Source organism: Oryzias latipes, chromosome 8 (genome assembly GCF_053564925.1).
Source record: "Oryzias latipes strain Hd-rR chromosome 8, Olatipes_Hd-rR_3.1".
NCBI classification, from domain to species: Eukaryota; Metazoa; Chordata; class Actinopteri; order Beloniformes; family Adrianichthyidae; genus Oryzias; species Oryzias latipes.
In genome coordinates, this window is record NC_136244.1 from 25,982,632 (window position 1) to 26,007,416 (window position 24,785).

The 24,785-nt window shown below is 43.5% G+C and overlaps 1 protein-coding gene across 1 annotated transcript in view; it reads right to left on the minus strand.

The window, feature by feature from the left end:
- The window catches only part of LOC101156497 (transmembrane protease serine 9), a 133,974-nt gene extending 109,636 nt beyond the window's left edge, over window positions 1–24,338 (minus strand). The window contains exons 1-4 of the mRNA XM_078951915.1: window positions 24,223–24,338; window positions 22,579–22,599; window positions 21,612–21,771; window positions 21,068–21,336 (exon numbers count right to left, since the gene is read on the minus strand). Coding sequence (XP_078808041.1) covers window positions 21,068–21,336; window positions 21,612–21,771; window positions 22,579–22,599; window positions 24,223–24,274 — 502 coding nt within the window. The 5' untranslated portion in view covers window positions 24,275–24,338. The remainder of the gene's footprint in view (window positions 1–21,067; window positions 21,337–21,611; window positions 21,772–22,578; window positions 22,600–24,222) is intronic.
- Window positions 24,339–24,785: the final 447 nt, after the last annotated feature.

The window sequence follows — 24,785 nt, forward strand, 5'->3', positions numbered from 1 at the left end:
CTGCTCCGAGTAGGATGAGCCGACACACCTGAAAATGACGTCCACCTGTTGAAAAGCCATTGAAGTTTACTCTGACAAAAAACCATAACTTTCAATGCGGGGGTGTGGTCGTGACAGAGCGGCAAAGTTGGGCATCTCGCTATGCACACAAAAGTTGCTCTCACGTGCACATTCCTTGTCCAATCTCACTGAAATTCAATGGATATGATGAAGCTTCTATTCTGAACCCATGGATATGATAATCTTGGACGAGCTCTATAGCGCCACCTAGTTATTGCATTGGGCACATTCTGCCCTGTATTTTCTCTTTGCTTTGTCCGATGTGCATGAAATTAAAACTGGAGATACTCAGAAGGGTCCTCTCTCATCATGTAAAGTTTCATGGGTGTACACCTGACGGTGCCTGCGTAACAGGAAGTGGTCGATTATGTGCACCCAAATAATAGAAATTTATTATAAATCAGCCGTTCGTCTCAGGAAGCTGAGATTTCAGAATTAGATGCCTTTAATAACCTCCAGCTTTGATATGTAACACTATAGGGTCTACGAGAAACTTCATCACTTGATTTTTTTAATGAAATTTTGGACTGAACAAAGATTTTTAGCATAAATTCTGTTTAGGTTATCAGCACCAAGAATTCAACTTTCATAGGCATTTATGTGCTACTGCTTCCTAAAAAAATTCAGAATGATTGAAGTTACAGGTGACATCTTAGAGAGCATTACATCCAAAAAGGTCCGAAAACGTCTTTTTAGGCAAAACTGCAAACACCTATTTTTTTGCATAACTTATCTTTCAAATATCAGCACAAAAAAATTAAAAACGGTAGGGATCTGTGTTTGCTGCCTTCCATATTTTTTTCAGACTTAAAAGTGTAACAGATGATTTATAAAAAATCCTTTTCATCCAAAAACCTGTGTTAAATCTGTCTAGACTCCAAACAAACATTTTTTTATGGTAACTTATGTTTCAACAATCGACACCAATTTTCACAGACCTAAAGCTGAACATGTCCCATAGCTCCCTGAATATTTTCATAGATATAAAATGAACTGGTCATTCTAACATCTGGCATTCTAACATCTAACATCTTACATGTCAAAGCCTCTCTCAGCCTGGCTCTGCTGAAGGAGTCGTGTTACAACCCCGCCCCCTCCTGCTGGGACCCCTGCTATGTAAATTAGCAAGCAGTGAACAGAGAGGTGAGGAGTAAGAATGGTCATTACTCAGGCATGCATAATCCAAAGACAGCCAGTTAAACACTGAAAGACATATTTTTTCGGTATGTCTTTCATACATCTTTAGTGTTAAAAACTCTCCAAGATGAATGTGCCTGACTCCACCTGCAGGTGGATCACAGACTTCCTGACGGACAGACAGCAGTATGTGAGGCTGGGGAAGCTCGTCTCAGATACTCGGACCACAAGCACCGGATCCCCCCAGGGCTGTGTCCTTTCACCCCTGTTACTCTCCCTGTACACAAACAGCTGCACAGCTGGTCACCTGTCTGTCAAACTCCTGAAGTTTGCTGACGACACCACACTCATCGGCCTCATCTCTGACGGAGATGAGTCGGCCTACAGGAGTGAAATAGCCAGGCTGGTGTCATAGTGCAGCGCTAACAACCTGGAGCTTAATGCTCTGAAGACAGTGGAGATGACAGTGGACTTCAGGAAGGCCCCAGCCCCCCTCCCCCCTGTCATCCTCTGTGACTCCCCGGTGACCTCTGTGGAGTCCTTCTGCTTCCTGGGAACCATCATCAGCCAGGACCTCAAGTGGGAGCAGAACATCAGCTCCATCACTAAGAAGGTCCAGCAGAGGATGTACTTCCTGAGGCAGCTGAAGAAGTTTCACCTCCCTGAAAAGATGCTGGTAGACTTTTACACCGCCATCATCGAATCCACCCTCACGTCCTCCATCACAGTCTGGTTCGCTGCGGCCACGGCCAGAGACAAGGCCAAGCTGCAACGCGTCATCCACTCAGCAGAGAAGGTGATCGGCTGCCACCTCCCGTCTCTCCAGGAGCTGCACATCTCCAGGACCTGGAGGCGGGCAGCCAGGATTGTAGCCAACCCCTCTCATCCAGGACATAATCTCTTTCGGCCCCTCCCTTCTGGCAAGAGGCTCCGGTCCATCAGGACCAGGACCTCGCGCCACAAGAACAGCTTCTTCCCCACTGCAGCCAGCCTGCTGAACAGAACCCCAACTCCCCCAGGTGACCCCCCCTCCCCCTCCCCCCGCCCACCAAAGGACTGTCGGTGACACTTACAGGCCCCACCATCCCAGCCCATCTGTGCTCCCACTTTAATTCACCTTACTCTACTGTATATAGTGTGTTGTTGTTGTTAACTTAATTTTTAACTTATTCTTAATTGCACTATACACCAAGTCAAATTCCTCGTTTTGTAAAGTGCGCTCTACTGAACCTGGCAATAAAACTTTTTCTGATTTCTGATTCTATTAATCATTGTTTTTTATTCATTCAAAATGCAATTAAATCAATATTTTATCTTTTTTCTTTTCCTTTTTCTTTTTTTTTATCTCTTATATCCTTTTTTATAATCAATGTTTGAACTTCTTTTCCTTTCTATTGTCATGGTTTCAGTTTGCTGTCTTTTTTTTCGCTTTAGTTCTTGTTCTGTCTTGTTTGGTTCTGTTTCCTGTTTTATTTTGAAAGGTTTCCTGTCTTGTCATGTTTTTGAGTTTTACTTCCTTTGGTCCCCATCTGCCCTAATCGTGTTCACCTGTGTCTTGTCTGCCCTGTCTGTATATAAGTCTTGTCTCTGCCTTCCTCCTGTGCTGGTCCATTAACTTCTGCTCATGTTGATCACGTCTTCTTGTCTGGCGTCCATGTCCCTTGCCATGCCACAGTAAGTTTTTGTTTTTAGTTTTGTCATCCTGCTCTGCAGCGCTTTTTGTTAGTTAAATAAACCCACTTGCCCTGAACCCGTTTGCCTCCCGTCTCTGCGCCTGGGTCCTACCTGCTCTCGAGCCTCCCCCCCACACGACATCTATACATCCAATGAAATTAAACTACAAATCAACAAACACAACTGATAACAAATGTCTCTAAAAAATGATGTGTATATTTGCAGAACCTTAAAAACACCAAACAAATAACAAATGCTTCCCAATTAAAGCACAAAAAATGGAACACAAAATGTAAAACCCAAGTTAGAAATTGCAATTTGAAAAAGATACTTTTTTCAGCAGCTTTTCAAAATCAATCACCAATTCTACTCTTCTGTGGATGAAACAAAGAACTCCAGAACAATGAAGCCATTTCTCTAAGTCTCTCTCACCTTCAGTTTTAAACAAGGTCTGTGAAAATCCACCATACATTGGTCACATGAACTCAGAGACCTGCTAAAAGTGCACAATTGTAAAAGCTCTTTTATATAGACAACTGTTTGTTTGCTTAGAGCTGTAAATATAAAAAAAAATGCTTTTCTATCACCTAGACACAGATGGAGAACCATATCAACTGGATTAATAACAGGGTGGCATGTTTAGACAACATGAAGCTGTCCATCACATTTTTGACCTAAACATGTAAACACATCCTTGGCTCTGCGGTTAGGAAATGGTATTTGGGAATCTCTTTATACCAGGAGGCAGCCTGGCCATTGGAACATCGCCACAGTGCCCATCCAGACTGGGACAGCAACGGGGTCCACTTCAGAGCCGTGAGCTGCTGTGTTTAACTCCAGCTGTCCCAGCAAGCTAGACAACTGCAGCAACATCCACTGACCAAGCTGACAAGCCCTGGCAGAAAAGATCCCCACAAGAAAAACACTGGCTCAGGCAGGCTGGTCAAAAAAAAATAGTTTTGCCATTGTCTTGCAGCTCGCAGATCAAGTGGTTTAGTTTTCCAGTAATGTCAGTCAAGAATGCAAGTTCAGATTCACAATGTTCATATTCACCATATTCAACAGACATCTCCTCCAATAGCACCTTAAAAATCCTGTGCTGTTTTGCTTTGCAGCTGAGGTTGTTTACGATTTTCAGAATAAGAGTCATTATATGTCCAGAGCCAATCACTTCTGCACATAAGGCCTGCTGGTGAATGACGCAGCAGTAATGCAGACATTTTGGAAAGTCTGGGTCAGCTTTACAGTGAGTGATGAAACCTGTTTGTCTATTGATCATAGCAGGAGTCCCATCTGCAGTCACTGCTACCAGCTTTTCTAATTGTACCTTTTTCTGCACAAAAACTCCTTCACCGTGTTATACATTTCAACTCCTCTTGTAATTGTCTGTTAGGGCAGATGTGTCAGGAGTTCTTCTCTTGTGGAAACCAAAAGCTATGCTGTACTGTTGCCGTCCACAGACTCATCACACTGGACGTTAACCACCTGCACTTTGCAAGATCCCGGTCCAGCTAATTGGCCAAGTTATCAGACATAGCTGACATTCAATTTCCACTACAATGTCTAGATGAGTGAGTTCTATTGTTCTCATCCTTAGGGACAGTGATAGCAATTATCATCATTGCTTGAATTTTTTTCATGCTATATGCAAAAGTCTTTGTCCCTTAAGGCAACAGATTACAGCCCCCCCCCCCCCCCCCCCCAGGCGGTTGTCGTATTAACAATAGCTTGGAGCTCCAGAATGGACAAGAAAAAACGACGAGAATGGCTCGAGCAGGGCGTTGCTCACGGGGCGGTCGCTCGTGCCATGCGGTCGCACGTGCTCGGGCCCGCTAAATGCTACTTGTAGCTTTAATTATTATTATTATTCTACCGGAAGAGTCGCCTTTTTGAGGCCTTTAACATACCCCAAAACTCACCAAATTTGGCACACACATCAGGAGTCGCGAAAAATTTCGTATTTTATAGGAGATTGGCATGGGCGCACAAAAACGGCTCGATAGCGCCACCTACAGTGACTTTTGTCCCGACGCCCCGCATACGCTTTAACGTACAAGCTTGATTTTTACAGGGCATGTTCTTCAGATGGAGACTTACAAAAAAGTCTGAAAGGACCCACCTGTCACTCGCACAGGAAGTCTGATATATTGAGGTCAATATGTCATTTTTGCTTCATTTTGGACATTTGCAGGCCTCGCTCTAGAACGAACTCCTCCTAGAGATTTTGGAGTAATGACTTCAAACTTTGGTTGTGTAAACTAGACACATGTCCGATGTTAAATTGCGAAGCTTTTAAGTTTTTATGGATGTTTGTGACCATGGCGGCGCGTCAAAATTGGAGGTCGTTTCGAAAACACGCCATGAAAAGAAAAATGGCCATTACTCAGCCATGCAAAATCCAATCTGATCCAAAATTGATATGCATGATTGTAGTCTGACTCTGAACACATCTGCAGTGAAAAAATCTGGAAAAAGTGTAGCGCCACCTGCTGGCAAGAGGAAATGACATGTTTTACTTGGAGCATCACTACTCCGAGTAGGATGAGCCGACACACCTGAAAATGACGTCCACCTGTTGAAAAGCCATTGAAGTTTACTCTGACAAAAAACCATAACTTTCAATGCGGGGGTGTGGTCGTGACAGAGCGGCAAAGTTGGGCATCTCGCTATGCACACAAAAGTTGCTCTCACGTGCACATTCCTTGTCCAATCTCACTGAAATTCAATGGATATGATGAAGCTTCTATTCTGAACCCATGGATATGACAATCTTGGACGAGCTCTATAGCGCCACCTAGTTATTGCATGGGGCACATTCTGCCCTGTATTTTCTCTTTGCTTTGTCCGATGTGCATGAAATTAAAACTGGAGATACTCAGAAGGGTCTTCTCTCATCATGTAAAGTTTCATGGGTGTACACCTGACGGTGCCTGCGTAACAGGAAGTGGTCGATTATGTGCACCCAAATAATAGAAATTTATTATAAATCAGCCGTTTATCTCAGGAAGCTGAGATTTCAGAATTAGATGCCTTTAATAACCTCCAGCTTTGATATGTAACACTATAGGGTCTACGAGAAACTTCATCACTTGATTTTTTTAATGAAATTTTGGACTGAACAAAGATTTTTAGCATAAATTATGTTTAGGTTATCAGCACCAAGAATTCAACTTTCATAGGCATTTATGTGCTACTGCTTCCTAAAAAAATTCAGAATGATTGAAGTTACAGGTGAACTTTTATTCAACATTTCATCCAAAAAGGTCCGAAAACGTCTTTTTAGGCAAAACTGCAAACACCTATTTTTTTGCATAACTTATCTTTCAAATATCAGCACAAAAAAATTAAAAACGGTAGGGATCTGTGTTTGCTGCCTTCCATATTTTTTTCAGACTTAAAAGTGTAACAGATGATTTATAAAAAATCCTTTTTCATCCAAAAACCTGTGTTAAATCTGTCTAGACTCCAAACAAACATTTTTTTATGGTAACTTATGTTTCAACAATCGACACCAATTTTCACAGACCTATAGCTAAACATGTCCCATAGCTACCTGAATATTTTCATAGATATAAAATGAACTGGTCATTCTAACATCTGGCATTCTAACATCTAACATCTTACATGTCAAAGCCTCTCTCAGCCTGGCTCTGCTAAAGGAGTCGTGTTACAACCCCGCCCCCTCCTGCTGGGACCCCTGCTATGTAAATTAGCAAGCAGTGAACAGAGAGATGAGAAGTAAGAATGGCCATTACTCAGGCATGCATAATCCAAAGACAGCCAGTTAAACACTGAAAGACATATTTTTTCGGTATGTCTTTCATACATCTTTAGTATTAAAAACTCTCCAAGATGAATGTGCCTGACTCCACCTGCAGGTGGATCACAGACTTCCTGACGGACAGACAGCAGTATGTGAGGCTGGGGAAGCTCGTCTCAGATACTCGGACCACAAGCACCGGATCCCCCCAGGGCTGTGTCCTTTCACCCCTGTTACTCTCCCTGTACACAAACAGCTGCACAGCTGGTCACCTGTCTGTCAAACTCCTGAAGTTTGCTGACGACACCACACTCATCGGCCTCATCTCTGACGGAGATGAGTCGGCCTACAGGAGTTAAATAGCCAGGCTGGTGTCATAGTGCAGCGCTAACAACCTGGAGCTTAATGCTCTGAAGACAGTGGAGATGACAGTGGACTTCAGGAAGGCCCCAGCCCCCCTCCCCCCTGTCATCCTCTGTGACTCCCCGGTGACCTCTGTGGAGTCCTTCTGCTTCCCGGGAACCATCATCAGCCAGGACCTCAAGTGGGAGCAGAACATCAGCTCCATCACTAAGAAGGTCCAGCAGAGGATGTACTTCCTGAGGCAGCTGAAGAAGTTTCACCTCCCTGAAAAGATGCTGGTAGACTTTTACACCGCCATCATCGAATCCACCCTCACGTCCTCCATCACAGTCTGGTTCGCTGCGGCCACGGCCAGAGACAAGGCCAAGCTGCAACGCGTCATCCACTCAGCAGAGAAGGTGATCGGCTGCCACCTCCCGTCTCTCCAGGAGCTGCACATCTCCAGGACCTGGAGGCGGGCAGCCAGGATTGTAGCCAACCCCTCTCATCCAGGACATAATCTCTTTCGGCCCCTCCCTTCTGGCAAGAGGCTCCGGTCCATCAGGACCAGGACCTCGCGCCACAAGAACAGCTTCTTCCCCACTGCAGCCAGCCTGCTGAACAGAACCCCAACTCCCCCAGGTGACCCCCCCTCCACCCCCCGCCCACCAAAGGACTGTCGGTGCCACTTACAGGCCCCACCATCCCAGCCCATCTGTGCTCCCACTTTAATTCACCTTACTCTACTGTATATAGTGTGTTGTTGTTGTTAACTTAATTTTTAACTTATTCTTAATTGCACTATACACCAAGTCAAATTCCTCGTTTTGTAAAGTGCGCTCTACTGAACCTGGCAATAAAACTTTTTCTGATTCCTGATTCTGATTCTATTAATCATTGTTTTTTATTCATTCAAAATGCAATTAAATCAATATTTTATCTTTTTTCTTTTCCTTTTTCTTTTTTTTTTTATCTCTTATATCCTTTTTTATAATCAATGTTTGAACTTCTTTTCCTTTCTATTGTCATGGTTTCAGTTTGTTGTCTTTTTTTTCGCTTTAGTTCTTGTTCTGTCTTGTTTGGTTCTGTTTCCTGTTTTATTTTGAAAGGTTTCCTGTCTTGTCATGTTTCTTGAGTTTTACTTCCTTTGGTCCCCATCTGCCCTAATCGTGTTCACCTGTGTCTTGTCTGCCCTGTCTGTATATAAGTCTTGTCTCTGCCTTCCTCCTGTGCTGGTCCATTAACTTCTGCTCATGTTGATCACGTCTTCTTGTCTGGCGTCCATGTCCCTTGCCATGCCACAGTAAGTTTTTGTTTTTAGTTTTGTCATCCTGCTCTGCAGCGCTTTTTGTTAGTTAAATAAACCCACTTGCCCTGAACCCGTTTGCCTCCCGTCTCTGCGCCTGGGTCCTACCTGCTCTCGAGCCTCCCCCCCACACGACATCTATACATCCAATGAAATTAAACTACAAATCAACAAACACAACTGATAACAAATGTCTCTAAAAAATGATGTGTATATTTGCAGAACCTTAAAAACACCAAACAAATAACAAATGCTTCCCAATTAAAGCACAAAAAATGGAACACAAAATGTAAAACCCAAGTTAGAAATTGCAATTTGAAAAAGATACTTTTTTCAGCAGCTTTTCAAAATCAATCACCAATTCTACACTTCTGTGGATGAAACAAAGAACTCCAGAACAATGAAGCCATTTCTCTAAGTCTCTCTCACCTTCAGTTTTAAACAAGGTCTGTGAAAATCCACCATACATTGGTCACATGAACTCAGAGACCTGCTAAAAGTGCACAATTGTAAAAGCTCTTTTATATAGACAACTGTTTGTTTGCTTAGAGCTCTAAATATAAAAAAAAATGCTTTTCTATCACCTAGACACAGATGGAGAACCATATCAACTGGATTAATAACAGGGTGGCATGTTTAGACAACATAAAGATGTCCATCACATTTTTGACCTAAACATGTAAACACATCCTTGGCTCTGCGGTTAGGAAATGGTATTTGGGAATCTCTTTATACCAGGAGCCAGCCTGGCCATTGGAACATCGCCACAGTGCCCATCCAGACTGGGACAGCAACGGGGTCCACTTCAGAGCCGTGAGCTGCTGTGTTTAACTCCAGCTGTCCCAGCAAGGTAGACAACTGCAGCAACATCCACTGACCAAGCTGACAAGCCCTGGCAGAAAAGATCCCCACAAGAAAAACACTGGCTCAGGCAGGCTGGTCAAAAAAAAATAGTTTTGCCATTGTCTTGCAGCTCGCAGATCAAGTGGTTTAGTTTTCCAGTAATGTCAGTCAAGAATGCAAGTTCAGATTCACAATGTTCATATTCACCATATTCAACAGACATCTCCTCCAATAGCACCTTAAAAATCCTGTGCTGTTTTGCTTTGCAGCTGAGGTTGTTTACGATTTTCAGAATAAGAGTCATTATATGTCCAGAGCCAATCACTTCTGCACATAAGGCCTGCTGGTGAATGACGCAGCAGTAATGCAGACATTTTGGAAAGTCTGGGTCAGCTTTACAGTGAGTGATGAAACCTGTTTGTCTATTGATCATAGCAGGAGTCCCATCTGCAGTCACTGCTACCAGCTTTTCTAATTGTACCTTTTTCTGCACAAAAACTCCTTCACCGTGTTATACATTTCAACTCCTCTTGTAGTTGTCTGTTAGGGCAGATGTGTCAGGAGTTCTTCTCTTGTGGAAACCAAAAGCTATGCTGTACTGTTGCCGTCCACAGACTCATCACACTGGACGTTAACCACCTGCACTTTGCAAGATCCCGGTCCAGCTAATTGGCCAAGTTATCAGACATAGCTGACACTCATCTAGACATTGTAGTGGAAATTGAATGAGTTCTATTGTTCTCATCCTTAGGGACAGTGATAGCAATTATCATCATTGCTTGAATTTTTTTCATGCTATATGCAAAAGTCTTTGTCCCTTAAGGCAACAGATTACAGCCCCCCCCCCAGGCTGCTGTCGTATTAACAATAGCTTGGAGCTCCAGAATGGACAAGAAAAAACGACGAGAATGGCTCGAGCAGGGCGTTGCTCACGGGGCGGTCGCTCGTGCCAGGCGGTCGCACGTGCTCGGGCCCGCTAAATGCTACTTGTAGCTTTAATTATTATTATTATTTTTCTTCTGCCGGAAGAATCGCATTTTTGAGGCCTTTAACATACCCCAAAACTCACCAAATTTGGCACACACATCAGGAGTCGTGAAAAATTTCGTATTTTATGGGAAATTGGCATGGGTGCGCAAAAATGGCTCGACAGCGCCACCTACAGTGACTTTTGTCCCGACGCCCCGCATACGCTTTAACGTACAAGCTTGATTTTTACAGGGCATGTTCTTCAGATGGAGACCTACAAAAAAGTCTGAAAGGACCCACCTGTCACTCGCACAGGAAGTCTGATATATTGAGGTCAATATGTCATTTTTGCTCTATTTTGGACATTTGCAGGCCTCCTTCTAGAACGAACTCCTCCTAGAGATTTGTGAATAATGACTCCAAACTTTGGTTTTGTAAACTATACACATGTCCGATGTTAAATTGCAAAGCTTTTAAGTTTATACAGAAGTTTGTGGCCGTGGCGGCGCGTAGAAATTTGACGTTGTTTCGAAAACACGCCATGAAAAGAAAAATGGCCATAACTCAGCCATGCATATTCCAATCTGATCCAAAATTGATATGCATGATTGTAGTCTGACTCTGAACACATCTGCAGTGAAAGAATCTGGAAAAAGTGTAGCGCCACCTGCTGGCAAGAGGAAATGACATGTTTTACTTGGAGCATCACTGCTCTAAGTAGGATGAGCCGACACACCTGAAAATGACATCCACCTGTTGAAAAGCCATTGAAGTTTACTCTGACAAAAAACCATAACTTTCAATGCGGGGGTGTGGTCGTGACAGAGCGGCAAAGTTGGGCATCTCGCCATGCACACAAAAGTTGCTCTCACGTGCACATTCCTTGTCCAATCTCACTGAAATTCAATGGATATGATGAAGCTTCTATTCTGAACCCATGGATATGACAATCTTGGACGAGCTCTATAGCGCCACCTAGTTATTGCATTGGGCACATTCTGCCCATTTTTATCTAATTGCTTTGTCCGATGTGCATGAAATTAAAACTGGAGATACTCAGAAGGGTCCTCTCTCATAATCTGAAGTTTCATGGGTGTACACCTGACGGTGCCTGCGTAACAGGAAGTGGTCGATTATGTGCACCCAAATAATAGAAATTTATTATAAATCAGCCGTTTGTCTCAGGAAGCTGAGATTTCAGAATTAGATGCCTTTAATAACCTCCAGCTTTGATATGTAACACAATAGGGTCTATGAGAAACTTCATACCTCTTTTTTTCCTATGCAATTTTGGACTGAACAAAGATTTTTAGCATAAATTCTGTTTAGGTTATCAGCACCAAAGACTAGACTTTAATAGGCATTTATGTGCTACTGCTTCCTAAAAAAATTCAGAATGATTGAAGTTACAGGTGACATCTTAGAGAGCATTACATCCAAAAAGGTCCGAAAACGTCTTTTTAGGCAAAACTACAAACACCTATTTTTTTTCATAACTTAATCATCATATATCAACACCATTTATTTTTTTAAATGTAGGGATCTGTGTTTGCTGCCTTCCATATTTTTTTCAGAAGTCCAGGTGAAACAGATGATTTTAAAAAAATCCTGATTCATCCCAAAACCTGTGCTTTTTCCGTCTGGACTCCAAACAAGTGTGTTTTAAAATTACTTATGCTTCAAATATCCACACCAAGTTTCACACGCATATAGCTGAACTTGTCTAAATGCTTCTTGAATATTCTTTACAGATATAAAATGAACTGGTCAACTGTAGGATGTCATTTCCTCTTACATGCTTAAGTCTTTTCCTCATGCTGCAGCCTGCTCCTCAATCATCCCTGTTGCTGGAGTCAAATTTCACCCCCCCCCCCACACACACACACACACACCAGCTGCCAGTTCATATGCTAACTAACCCAGAAGTGAGGTGACAAGAGTTTAGACACAAGAGGGAGGGCAGACTGCTTTTTCATTTGTTTTGTATGTCTTTCATAGATTTTTATGAATAATCATTGCTTTTCTAGTCATGTAAAATGCAATTAACCTAATATTTTATCTTTTTTTTTTACAAACAAAACATATGAATGTGCTCCAAAACAAAACCCAACTCTCAGTACAGTTCTACAGATGTAACATAAGACTTAGACAGTAAATGTCTCTTTTATCCTTTTTTAATCAATGCTGCAACTTCTTTTCCTTAATATAAATCCAATGAAATTAAACTACAAAACCAAAAAACACAACGTATAGCAAATTTCTCTAAATAAATTATGTGTATATACAATATGTAGCACTTTTAAACAAAATAATAACAAATCCTTCCAATACAAGCACAGAAAAATGGAACACAAAATTTAAAACCCAAATTTGAAATGGCAATTTTAAAAAGATAATTTTTTCAGCCTGCTAAAAGTGCACATTTGTAAAAGCTCTTTTATATAGACAACTGTTTGGTTGCTTAGAGCTCTAAATATAAAAACAATGCCTTTATGGACGTGGCACGGATGGCACGGATGTTCAGCAGGGTAAACCCCAGGAAAGCGGCGGGACCTGATGGAGTTCCCGGAAAGGTTCTGCGGGCCTGCGCCGATCAACTCTCCCAGGTCTTCACAAAAATCTTCAACCTGTCGCTAGCTCAGGCTTTCATCCCTGCTTGCCTGAAGTCATCCACTGTCATCCCGATACCCAAAAAGTCCTCATCCACAGCCTTCCTCACGGACTTCCGCCCAGTTGCACTCACTGCTGTCATCACAAAGTGTCTGGAGCGGCTGCTCCTGGGACACATCAAAGACTCCCTCCCTCCAATCTTCGTCCCCCACCAGTTTGCTTACAAAGCAAACAGATCAACGGATGATGCCATTTCCATCACCCTCCACACTGCGCTGAGCCACCTGGAACACAGAGACACCTACGCCAGGATGCTCTTTGTGGACTATAGCTCAGCCTTTAACACAATCATTCCTGACATTCTGGTCAACAAACTGTCTGAACTAGGACTCCACCCACTCACCTGCTCGTGGATCAAGGACTTCCTGACAAACAGACCACAGACAGTCAAACTTGACCCCCACCTCTCCTCCACCCGGACGCTGAGCACAGGCTCCACACAGGGATGTGTGCTGAGTCCTCTGCTGTATACACTGTACACAGCAGACTGCAGACCAGCCCACACCAGCAACACCGTGGTGAAGTTTGCAGACGACACTACTGTGGTGGGGCTGATCTCTGGGGACGACGAGACGGCCTACAGAGACGAAGTCCTGAAACTCTCAAGGTGGTGTCAGGCTAATAACCTCATCCTGAACACCACCAAGACCAAGGAGATCATCCTGGACTTCAGAAAAAACAGAACAGATCCACCCCCACTCTACATCGATGGAAACTGTGTGGAGAGGGTCCACAGCTTCACCCTCCTGGGCACCACCATCTCTGCTGACCTCACATGGTCTAACAACACCATGACTGTCATCAGGAAGGCCCAGCAACGCCTGCACTTCCTGAGAAAACTTAGGAGGAACGACGTCAGCCAGGAGCTGCTGGTAACGTTCTACCGCTCAACCATTGAGAGCATTCTGTCCTATGGCATCACAGTGTGGTTTTCCCACTGCACTGAAGCAGAACGGCAGAGTCTCCAGAGAGTGGTAAAGACAGCGCAGAGGATCATCGGCTGCCCCCTCCCCTCACTGAAGGACATTTACCAGTCTCGCTGCCTCAGCAGAGTGACTAGCATCACCACTAACTCCACCCATTCTGCTTTCCCTCTGTTTGAACTGCTGCCCTCTGGAAGGAGGTACAGGTCCATCAGAACCAGGACAAACAGACTAAGAAACAGCTTTTTTCCACAGGCAATTATCATACGGAATGCACATACGTCCACCAACCACACCTCACTCTAATTTTACTACAATGCGTGCAATATCCTGACTGTCTAACCGGGTCACTGTGCAATAACTTGATATTTATTAAGCTGTGCTCACAGCAACTCATGTAATTCCATTCTATTTTATTCACAAATATTTAATATTTAACAGTTTCTGTCCATATTGTTCATTTTTTGTTAAGAGTTGTAAATACAGTATTTCTTTTTCTATTCTATTTTTATTTTTATTTTATGTAACTCCTTCACTCCAAGGCTGCTGCAATTTCATTGTATCCCCATGTACAATGACAATAAACGATTCTGATTCTGATTATATCACTTAGACACAGATGGAGAACCATATCAACTGGATTGGTAACAGCAACAACCACCGACCAAGCCGGCAAGCCCTGGCAGAAAAGATCCCCACAAGAAACACTGCAGGCTGTTCCATAAAAAATATAGTTTTACCATTGCCTTGCAGATCACAGTTGAAGTGGTTTAGTTTTCCTAAAAAAATTCAGAATGATTGAAGTTACAGGTGAACTTTTAGACAACATTTGATCCAAAAAGGTCCGAAAACGTCTTTTTAGGCAAAACTGCAAACACCTATTTTTTTGCATAACTTATCTTTCAAATATCAGCACAAAAAAATTAAAAACGGTAGGGATCTGTGTTTGCTGCCTTCCATATTTTTTTCAGACTTAAAAGTGTAACAGATGATTTATAAAAAATCCTTTTTCATCCAAAAACCTGTGTTAAATCTGTCTAGACTTAGTATTAAAAACTCTCCAAGATGAATGTGCCTGACTCCACCTGCAGGTGGATCACAGACTTCCTGACGGACAGACAGCAGTATGTGAGGCTGGGGAAGCTCGTCTCAGATACTCGGACCACAAGCACCGGATCCCCCCAGGGCTGTGTCCTTTCACCCCTGTTACTCTCCCTGTACACAAACAGCTGCACAGCTGGTCACCTGTCTGTCAAACTCCTGAAGTTTGCTGACGACACCACACTCATCGGCCTCATCTCTGACGGAGATGAGTCGGCCTACAGGAGTGAAATAGCCAGGCTGGTGTCATAGTGCAGCGCTAACAACCTGGAGCTTAATGCTCTGAAGACAGTGGAGATGACAGTGGACTTCAGGAAGGCCCCAGCCCCCCTCCCCCCTGTCATCCTCTGTGACTCCCCGGTGACCTCTGTGGAGTCCTTCTGCTTCCTGGGAACCATCATCAGCCAGGACCTCAAGTGGGAGCAGAACATCAGCTCCATCACTAAGAAGGTCCAGCAGAGGATGTACTTCCTGAGGCAGCTGAAGAAGTTTCACCTCCCTGAAAAGATGCTGGTAGACTTTTACACCGCCATCATCGAATCCACCCTCACGTCCTCCATCACAGTCTGGTTCGCTGCGGCCACGGCCAGAGACAAGGCCAAGCTGCAACGCGTCATCCACTCAGCAGAGAAGGTGATCGGCTGCCACCTCCCGTCTCTCCAGGAGCTGCACATCTCCAGGACCTGGAGGCGGGCAGCCAGGATTGTAGCCAACCCCTCTCATCCAGGACATAATCTCTTTCGGCCCCTCCCTCCTGGCAAGAGGCTCCGGTCCATCAGGACCAGGACCTCGCGCCACAAGAACAGCTTATTCCCCACTGCAGTCAGCCTGCTGAACAGAACCCCAACTCCCCCAGGTGACCCCCCCCCCCCCCCGCCCACCAAAGGACTGTCGGTGCCACTTACAGGCCCCACCATCCCAGCCCATCTGTGCTCCCACTTTAATTCACCTTACTCTACTGTATATAGTGTGTTGTTGTTGTTAACTTAATTTTTAACTTATTCTTAATTGCACTATACACCAAGTCAAATTCCTCGTTTTGTAAAGTGCGCTCTACTGAACCTGGCAATAAAACTTTTTCTGATTTCTGATTCTATTAATCATTGTTTTTTATTCATTCAAAATGCAATTAAATCAATATTTTATCTTTTTTCTTTTCCTTTTTCTTTTTTTTTATCTCTTATATCCTTTTTTATAATCAATGTTTGAACTTCTTTTCCTTTCTATTGTCATGGTTTCAGTTTGTTGTCTTTTTTTTTCGCTTTAGTTCTTGTTCTGTCTTGTTTGGTTCTGTTTCCTGTTTTATTTTGAAAGGTTTCCTGTCTTGTCATGTTTCTTGAGTTTTACTTCCTTTGGTCCCCATCTGCCCTAATCGTGTTCACCTGTGTCTTGTCTGCCCTGTCTGTATATAAGTCTTGTCTCTGCCTTCCTCCTGTGCTGGTCCATTAACTTCTGCTCATGTTGATCACGTCTTCTTGTCTGGCGTCCATGTCCCTTGCCATGCCACAGTAAGTTTTTGTTTTTAGTTTTGTCATCCTGCTCTGCAGCACTTTTTGTTAGTTAAATAAACCCACTTGCCCTGAACCCGTTTGCCACCCGTCTTTGCGCCTGGGTCCTACCTGCTCTCGAGCCTCCCCCCCACACGACATCTATACATCCAATGAAATTAAACTACAAATCAACAAACACAACTGATAACAAATGTCTCTAAAAAATGATGTGTATATTTGCAGAACCTTAAAAACACCAAACAAATAACAAATGCTTCCCAATTAAAGCACAAAAAATGGAACACAAAATGTAAAACCCAAGTTAGAAATTGCAATTTGAAAAAGATACTTTTTTCAGCAGCTTTTCAAAATCAATCACCAATTCTACTCTTCTGTGGATGAAACAAAGTACTCCAGAACAATGAAGCCATTTCTCTAAGTCTCTCTCACCTTCAGTTTTAAACAAGGTCTGTGAAAATCCACCATACATTGGTCACATGAACTCAGAGACCTGCTAAAAGTGCACAATTGTAAAAGCTCTTTTATATAGACAACTGTTTGTTTGCTTAGAGCTCTAAATATAAAAAAAATGCTTTTCTATCACCTAGACACAGATGGAGAACCATATCAACTGGATTAATAACAGGGTGGCATGTTTAGACAACATGAAGCTGTCCATCACATTTTTGACCTAAACATGTAAACACATCCTTGGCTCTGCGGTTAGGAAATGGTATTTGGGAATCTCTTTATACCAGGAGCCAGCCTGGCCATTGGAACATCGCCACAGTGCCCATCCAGACTGGGACAGCAACGGGGTCCACTTCAGAGCCGTGAGCTGCTGTGTTTAACTCCAGCTGTCCCAGCAAGGGAGACAACTGCAGCAACATCCACTGACCAAGCTGACAAGCCCTGGCAGAAAAGATCCCCACAAGAAAAACACTGGCTAAGGCAGGCTGGTCAAAAAAAAAATAGTTTTGCCATTGTCTTGCAGCTCGCAGATCAAGTGGTTTAGTTTTCCAGTAATGTCAGTCAAGAATGCAAGTTCAGATTCACAATGTTCATATTCACCATATTCAACAGACATCTCCTCCAATAGCACCTTAAAAATCCTGTGCTGTTTTGCTTTGCAGCTGAGGTTGTTTACGATTTTCAGAATAAGAGTCATTATATGTCCAGAGCCAATCACTTCTGCACATAAGGCCTGCTGGTGAATGACGCAACAGTAATGCAGACATTTTGGAAAGTCTGGGTCAGCTTTACAGTGAGTGATGAAACCTGTTTGTCTATTGATCATAGCAGGAGTCCCATCTGCAGTCACTGCTACCAGCTTTTCTAATTGTACCTTTTTCTGCACAAAAACTCCTTCACCGTGTTATACATTTCAACTCCTCTTGTAGTTGTCTGTTAGGGCAGATGTGTCAGGAGTTCTTCTCTTGTGGAAACCAAAAGCTATGCTGTGCTGTTGCCGTCCACAGACTCATCACACTGGACGTTAACCACCTGCACTTTGCAAGATCCCGGTCCAGCTAATTGGCCAAGTTATCAGACATAGCTGACACTCATCTAGACATTGTAGTGGAAATTGAATGAGTTCTATTGTTCTCATCCTTAGGGACAGTGATAGCAATTATCATCATTGCTTGAATTTTTTTCATGCTATATGCAAAAGTCTTTGTCCCTTAAGGCAACAGATTACAGCCCCCCCCCCCCCCCCCCCCCAGGCTGCTGTCGTATTAACAATAGCTTGGAGCTCCAGAATGGACAAGAAAAAACGACGAGAATGGCTCGAGCAGGGCGTTGCTCACGGGGCGGTCGCTCGTGCCGTGCGGTCGCACGTGTTCGGGCCCGCTAAATGCTACTTGTAGCTTTAATTTATTTTTGTTTTTGCTAATGCTTATGTTGATTAGGATTAGCAATTTTGTTAATTCAATCGCCACCAACATGGTGACAACGGAATTAAATTAATTTTGTGGGAGCAGGAAGTAAACCATTTTTTATGGCTGATGTCACAATAACTTACTCCAGTTCTCATATACAGTCAATGGTCACACCCTAAAGTCTCCCATTGTTTTCTTTCAGCTGTAATGACAATGGTCCTCTTCAGCATGATTGGATCTATGGATGGTCTGACTATGATCAGAACAAGAAACTTTGATTGGATGGAATGAGAATTTTGTCAATGCAGTTGTTTTCATGCAACTGTAACTGTTTTTAAAACACTGAGGATAAATATACGTAATGCCTAATGTCACAACTGCCCTAACTGGTGGATATTGGCTGTCTGTGGTGAAAAATGGTCAAACGTGAACGGGTCACACAAGGGGCAAGGTCATAGACCCCTCAGTGAACCCGTAGAGAGAAAATGTTCATGCAAATTTTTCTTTGGGTATTCTGTGGACGGCAGGTCGTAGTGATTGTTTATACAATAAGGGTAATTCATGTGGTAAATGAGCACTCCATGCAAGTACCTGACATTCAGCCTGACTGTTAGAAATGATGAAATTGGACAATCATAGTGTATGGGCGTTCTTTTTTTTTTTTTTTTTTAACTTGTTCTGTCCAACAGCTGAGCAAACAGATTAGAGCTGAAGGCTTTTTGTGTTGGACAGGTTTTACTATCACAAAAAGAGGTTATATAGCTTCAAGAAACTAGAGTGTAGATTTGTATAAACCCCTTTTTGTCGTATTATTTTTTATTTATTTGTTACATTTAGTGTGTGTGGGGAGGGAGAGGGGAAGAATGTGAGGGGAGGGTGGAAGAGAGTAAAAGGAAGAAAGGTGAAAAGGTGGGGGATACAAGCACTGATTTGACTAAGTTATTAATTTAAGCTGTAACAATTATACCAGATCTGCTGGAAAGACGAATGTTACATCAAAGGTGAAAATTTGACACTAAGATGAGCGAAAAAAAAAAAAACTGTCCATCAATACACTGTAGGTAAGGAGGAGGGATGAAGCAGACAGGGAGCAGTGTGGCAGTGTGCACGTGCACGTGCACGTGGGGGTGGAGATACATGCATGCTGCCGACGTGAACCGTGTGTTCATAAAGGGAGCCAGATCCTACCCAGCCAGACCAGCCAGACCAGGAGAGGGGAGGAGAGCCCCCCAGGCCAGAAGCCCCCCCAGCATCCGGACCCAGGCAGCCCGGGAGGGGAGGAGGAGGGGACCGCCCACCCCACCAGCCAGGCACAGAGAGGGCCCCCCTACAGGGGCCCCCCCAATGCCCAGAGGCACAAGCGAACCCAGTGTCCAGCCCCCAGGCCACAAGACAGGAGCGCTTAGCCGTACCAGGCGGTGGCCATGGGGGCCACCGGGCGCCGGACACCGAGACAAAGGCCAGGGACGAAGCCAGGGCCCCCGGAACCCATGAGCCGGCCACCACCCGACCGGCGCCCCGTCCCCGCAAGCCAGCCCAGGCACGCGACCCTAGCAACCCAGGGATCGCCACGCACCCACAGCCACAGCCACCCCCCTAAAACCCTACGCACTACAACCCCCCCCCCCCCCCCCCGCCATAATATCTGACCCCCCCTCCCCAACCCTCTCAGTGCCCTCCCCTCTCTGTGATGGGGAGGGAAAGCCCCAGAGGGTCCCAGCGAGCCAGCCCCCAGGTCGGTCCTACCCATGCACTCACACACACATACTCACAATCATCTGGTTACCCTCCCTACCCCCGCCGCCAAGCAGTAACCCCCCCCCCCAGCCGGCCGACCCCCAGCGCCGCATGCCCGACCTTTCCCGCAGCCGACAGGACACCCATAAGCCCGGCCGCCCTGAGAGGACCAGGCGGGTGAAGACCGGCCGCCCCCCCCCGACCCCACCCATGTATGGAGGTGTGGGAGTGCTGTGTGTGTGCTGCAGGTAAAATAGGAGGTCACCAGTGTGGGGGGCTCCACCGCTGCCAAGCCGCAAAGCCCCCCACTCTGGAGTCCCTCTGTGAGTGGTGTGTATTTGCTGTGTGTGTGCTGCTAGCATGCAGTGTGTGTGTCTACAGAGGAAGTTAAAATTGTGGGGGGGCCAGCGAAAGGTGAGCACGGATGTTTCACCGTGCCCCCCTACACCAGACCCTCTCCACAAGGCCCTAGATGAATCAGAGTGTCTAATATGCAAGTAAAAAGCAGGGAGGAGGGTGGGTGCCAACGAGAACCCAGAGAGGGGCATCCCCAGTGAGCCCCGCCAGCATACCCCTCCCATCCAGATCCCGGGGCCCTATGTGCCTGTGTGCAATATTTGTTTGAGTGTATGGGCGTTCTACGGGCACTTTTGTATCACATGCACACCTCGTGCGGCATCTTACTAACGTCCAGAGTGTGGCGTAAGGACACCGTACAACAGCGTCATCCGTACGTCATTAGTCTGTGCAACTTCCTATAACCTATTTACTTATAATTTCATGGACGTTTATATCTCTGCATTTTAGATGGTTCATCTGCCCTCCTCCATCCCATCCTCCACCTGGAGCATTGCTTTGTCATGGGCTCACCCTTAACCACCACCCGCGTCTAGCCTTTAGGCTTTATTCATCTTTTTGAACCTCTAAGTAAATAAAGAAATCTGATTTGTTTAGCAAAATATTGTTTTGTCATGCAGTTGTTATGGGATAGAGCTTTAAGTCTTTGGCAGATCATGTGACTAAAGAGCACACATGGGAACTCCACACAGAGTCAAAATTCAAACCAGGAGCTCCTCGCTATGATGTCCTAACCACCATGAAGGTCTATAAATATAACTGTAATAAAATTTGCCTTAATAATAGAAAATCAAGATGTTTTTCAGTGACTAACTGACCTCCACTTCTAATGGCTCCCCAGCCGGTGACCCAGGTGTTGACGCCGCTGTAGAAGGTGCTGCCGATGGAAGGCAGACAGACTGGAGTAATGTAGTTGTTGAAGGTTACTGCTGAGGAGAGCTGCAGGAGGGCGATGTCGTTATCCGATGTCTCTGAGTTGTAGTCCGGATGAATGATTAAAGTTCTTATTGTTTGAGACACACTGTTGGGGTTTGATCCCTGCAGACTCTGAAGACCCAGAACTACGTTCACACCAGATGCACTGCCACTGAGAAAGAAAACAGAAACCTTTTGTGACGTTTGATTGGAGACATTGTTCTCAATTGGTTCTTTCATTAAATTACAGAAGAAAACTGTAGGGAATCAAAGACAAAGGATTCAGAAATTGATGAGCTTTAAAGTTATTTGTGGTCTATTGTTTCTTATGAAGCTTTTTTTCTGTCAGGATTGCTTTTGTCTGAATTTAGAATCAAAACAAGAAGAGACGCCAATAAATAACTCAAATTCTGATGATGAATGACCAGTTCCACTATTGTTGATTACCTTGGAAAGCAGTGAGCAGCCGTCAGCACCCACTGGTTGTTGATGAGGGATCCTCCACAGAAGTGTGAAGATCCCTGCAGACTGACCTGCCAAGGCCAGAACCCTGCAGGAGCATCTTGTCCTCCAACAATCCTGGTGTTCAGATTTGCCACACCACAAACTGCAAAGAAAAGTACTGGTTTGGTTTTTGTGGACTCAGAAACTGCTGGAGTTCATAAATCCCCCACAAATTAAGAAGCTTTTTTCTCCTAAAGGGAAGTTTTTCTTTTTAATTTGCTTTTTAACACTTGAAAGTGTCTTTTAAGAAAGCTAATTTCAAGAGAATGAACAGTAAATGGTTCCTTCTGTTATTTGCTCTCATTCATGGTTTCACCGAATCAGACATTGAACCTATCAGGTGACCATTCTCTTCCATTATTTTTTTCAAAACTGATAATATGTTAAAACAGTTTGATTAAGGACAAATCATCTTAAATATTTTCTCTATTGGCAATAGTTAAGTTGTATTTTGTTTAACAAAAGGAAACATCGAAATGAGAATCTTCAGTTATTGTCCCGCAGTACTCATTAAAATTTATCATCAAACCAAATTTATGAAACTCTCTTCACAAGTTATGCTGCATTTTAAAGGCCTTAACTAAAACCCTTTCAAATATTAAAACACATCCGTGCAAAAAATGCATGAAAAAAACTATTACGTAATGTAACATAACATACACACATATGTCAAATCTAGTTTGATTAATGGCTTAAAAACTATTTTAAACTGTTATTAATTCAAAATAAAATGAGTAAATGTATATTGTCTTATAGAAAATGTAATTGTTGAATAAACAAAAAGAAATGCATTTGTTTTTTTAATATTTAAAGGCCTTTTGTAGTTTTCAGTTTTACCTCGAAATTAAAATTTAGAAAAGTGGAAAACATGGCCTTTGAATCTGAAAATGTAATAATTATGTTAACTTACCCGCTAACTGTGAGACACACTCTGAATAAAAAAGAAAACAAATGATTAATTAAACAATCAATTAAGATTTAATGCAGTCTTTTTTAAAGGACAGTGAAAATACATCATCTATTTAGTTCTGCACATTGTTCACTTAGACTCAGCATAATTCGTCATCTTACATTTTTTGAATGTCAAAGGTTCGTGCAGACCAAACTATGTTTTTCTCACAAATAGTTTATTATGAAAGCAGCAGACTCTACAAATAAATGATGTTTAACTATAAAACTGATAAATGTTTTCTGCTAAAAGAGGAAAGTTTTGAAGCTTTTGCCATCTGACGCTGAAAGTAGTAAATAAATAGAAGTGTTAAAAAGAAGCTTTGGTCAGGGGTTCAATTCCAAACATTGACATTGTGTCCTCAGGCCAAACATTTAATCCACATTAGCCTCAATTGTGGAAAAATGTTGTCTCTTTGGATGAAGGCCTAAGCTGCTGCTGCTGAAACTAATCATTGAAACTTTCTAGAAAATGTATTTTCTGCTGCTTCCTTTAGAGGGCGCCACCCATGGTGGATCATCCGTCTCTCCTCTGCATCCTCCTACCTCATGACCTCAGTTTACTGCATCCATGAACTCCGTCCACTGGTCTTCGCTAAACCAACAACATGACGGCTCTCACCACAGTCTTCTACGCCTTTCCTTTCATTCAGGTGTCACAGATCTCACCTGAAACCTTTGTGCACCTGTTCCAAGCTACTTCCGCATGCCTCAGTACCCTCAATCCTCCACCTTCTCCCCTTCACGTTCCACTAGAGTTCCTCTAATTTACATATAGATACTATTTCTTGCTGCAGCTGATCTTCCTCCAACTCCTCCCTGTTTTCACTACAGAACACAACATCATCTGCAAACATCATGATCCAGAGATTCCTGTCTAACCTCATCTGTCAGTCTGTCCATCACCACAGCAGACATAAAGGAGCTGAAAGCTGAACTTTGGTGCAGTCCCACCTCCACCTGTCATAGTCTTACTCTAGATCTGCAAAGAAACAGTGCAGCTCCTCCTGATCTTCTCTGTTGTTCTCCAGAAACATCCTGAAAGCACATATTGCACCTGTGGTTCTCTTTCTCTCCATGAAACTAAACTGTTGCTCCCAAATGTTTACTTCTGACTTCAGCCTAGTTTTCACTAACTTCACAGTGAAACTCATTAGCTTTTTCCACAAACATCTCCCATCTTCCTAAAAATGGGACCAGGACACCTCTCCTCCATTCCTCAGACATCCTCTCACTCTCCAAGATCTTCTTTAACTGCCTTATCTGCACAGGTGTTTGCAGGTGCATCCTTCTAGAAAATATTTTCTCTATTTTGTGTCACTTGACATACATTTCTTAAGTTTTGTGACCACAAATACAGAATTAATCTCCAGTTCCGGCTATGTTTGAATTCAGTCCGTCTCCATGACGCTCTGCTTGACTCAGCATTGAGCTAAAGATTAAACACACTTCCTGAAAAAGATGTGAACCGTGAAAAAGCACCAGCATTCCTGTCAAAGCTGAGAATCATGCCTTCCACTGGATGAAGGAAAAACTTCCTTTGCTGCCTGTCAGCTCTCTGAAAGGCAGATCTTCCAGGACTCCAACTCACTGAGCAGCTTCTTACCTTGTGTCAGCAGAGTCAGCACAGCTGCTGTGAGGATCACCCTGAAAGACATAACTGGAAGTGTTCAACACCAGCTGAGCTACAGAATAAATAATCTTCCTGTCATTTAATCACGCCCTGTTCCCCTCTTAGCTACCTCTTAGCCACGCCTCCAAACCTCACCTGTTCCTCTTCTTTTTAAGAGGCTGTTTCCAAAAGCTAAAAAGTTGTTGTTTTAATAGTTCCGCTGCTACAATTTTACATTTTTTTGTAAAATGTTCAAATAATTTCAGTGACAAGGTGATTCTCCTCTTTACAAAATAAATCCACACGGCTGATGTTTGATTTACTTCAAGGTTTTCGGGAAAAACTTTATCTTTTTTAAAAAGACTTTCTGGATCATCACAGAAGTTCTTTCTATAAACGGAGAAACCTCATGTTCCATGAGAACCAAACAGCTCAAATCTACAGCAACACAACACTGTGTAGGCTAAAAAAATACACAATTACACGTCCAAGTAATGTGCTTAATGATTTAACATCTAATTTATAACACAAAGTTAAGCTCAATGAATCTTAATAGT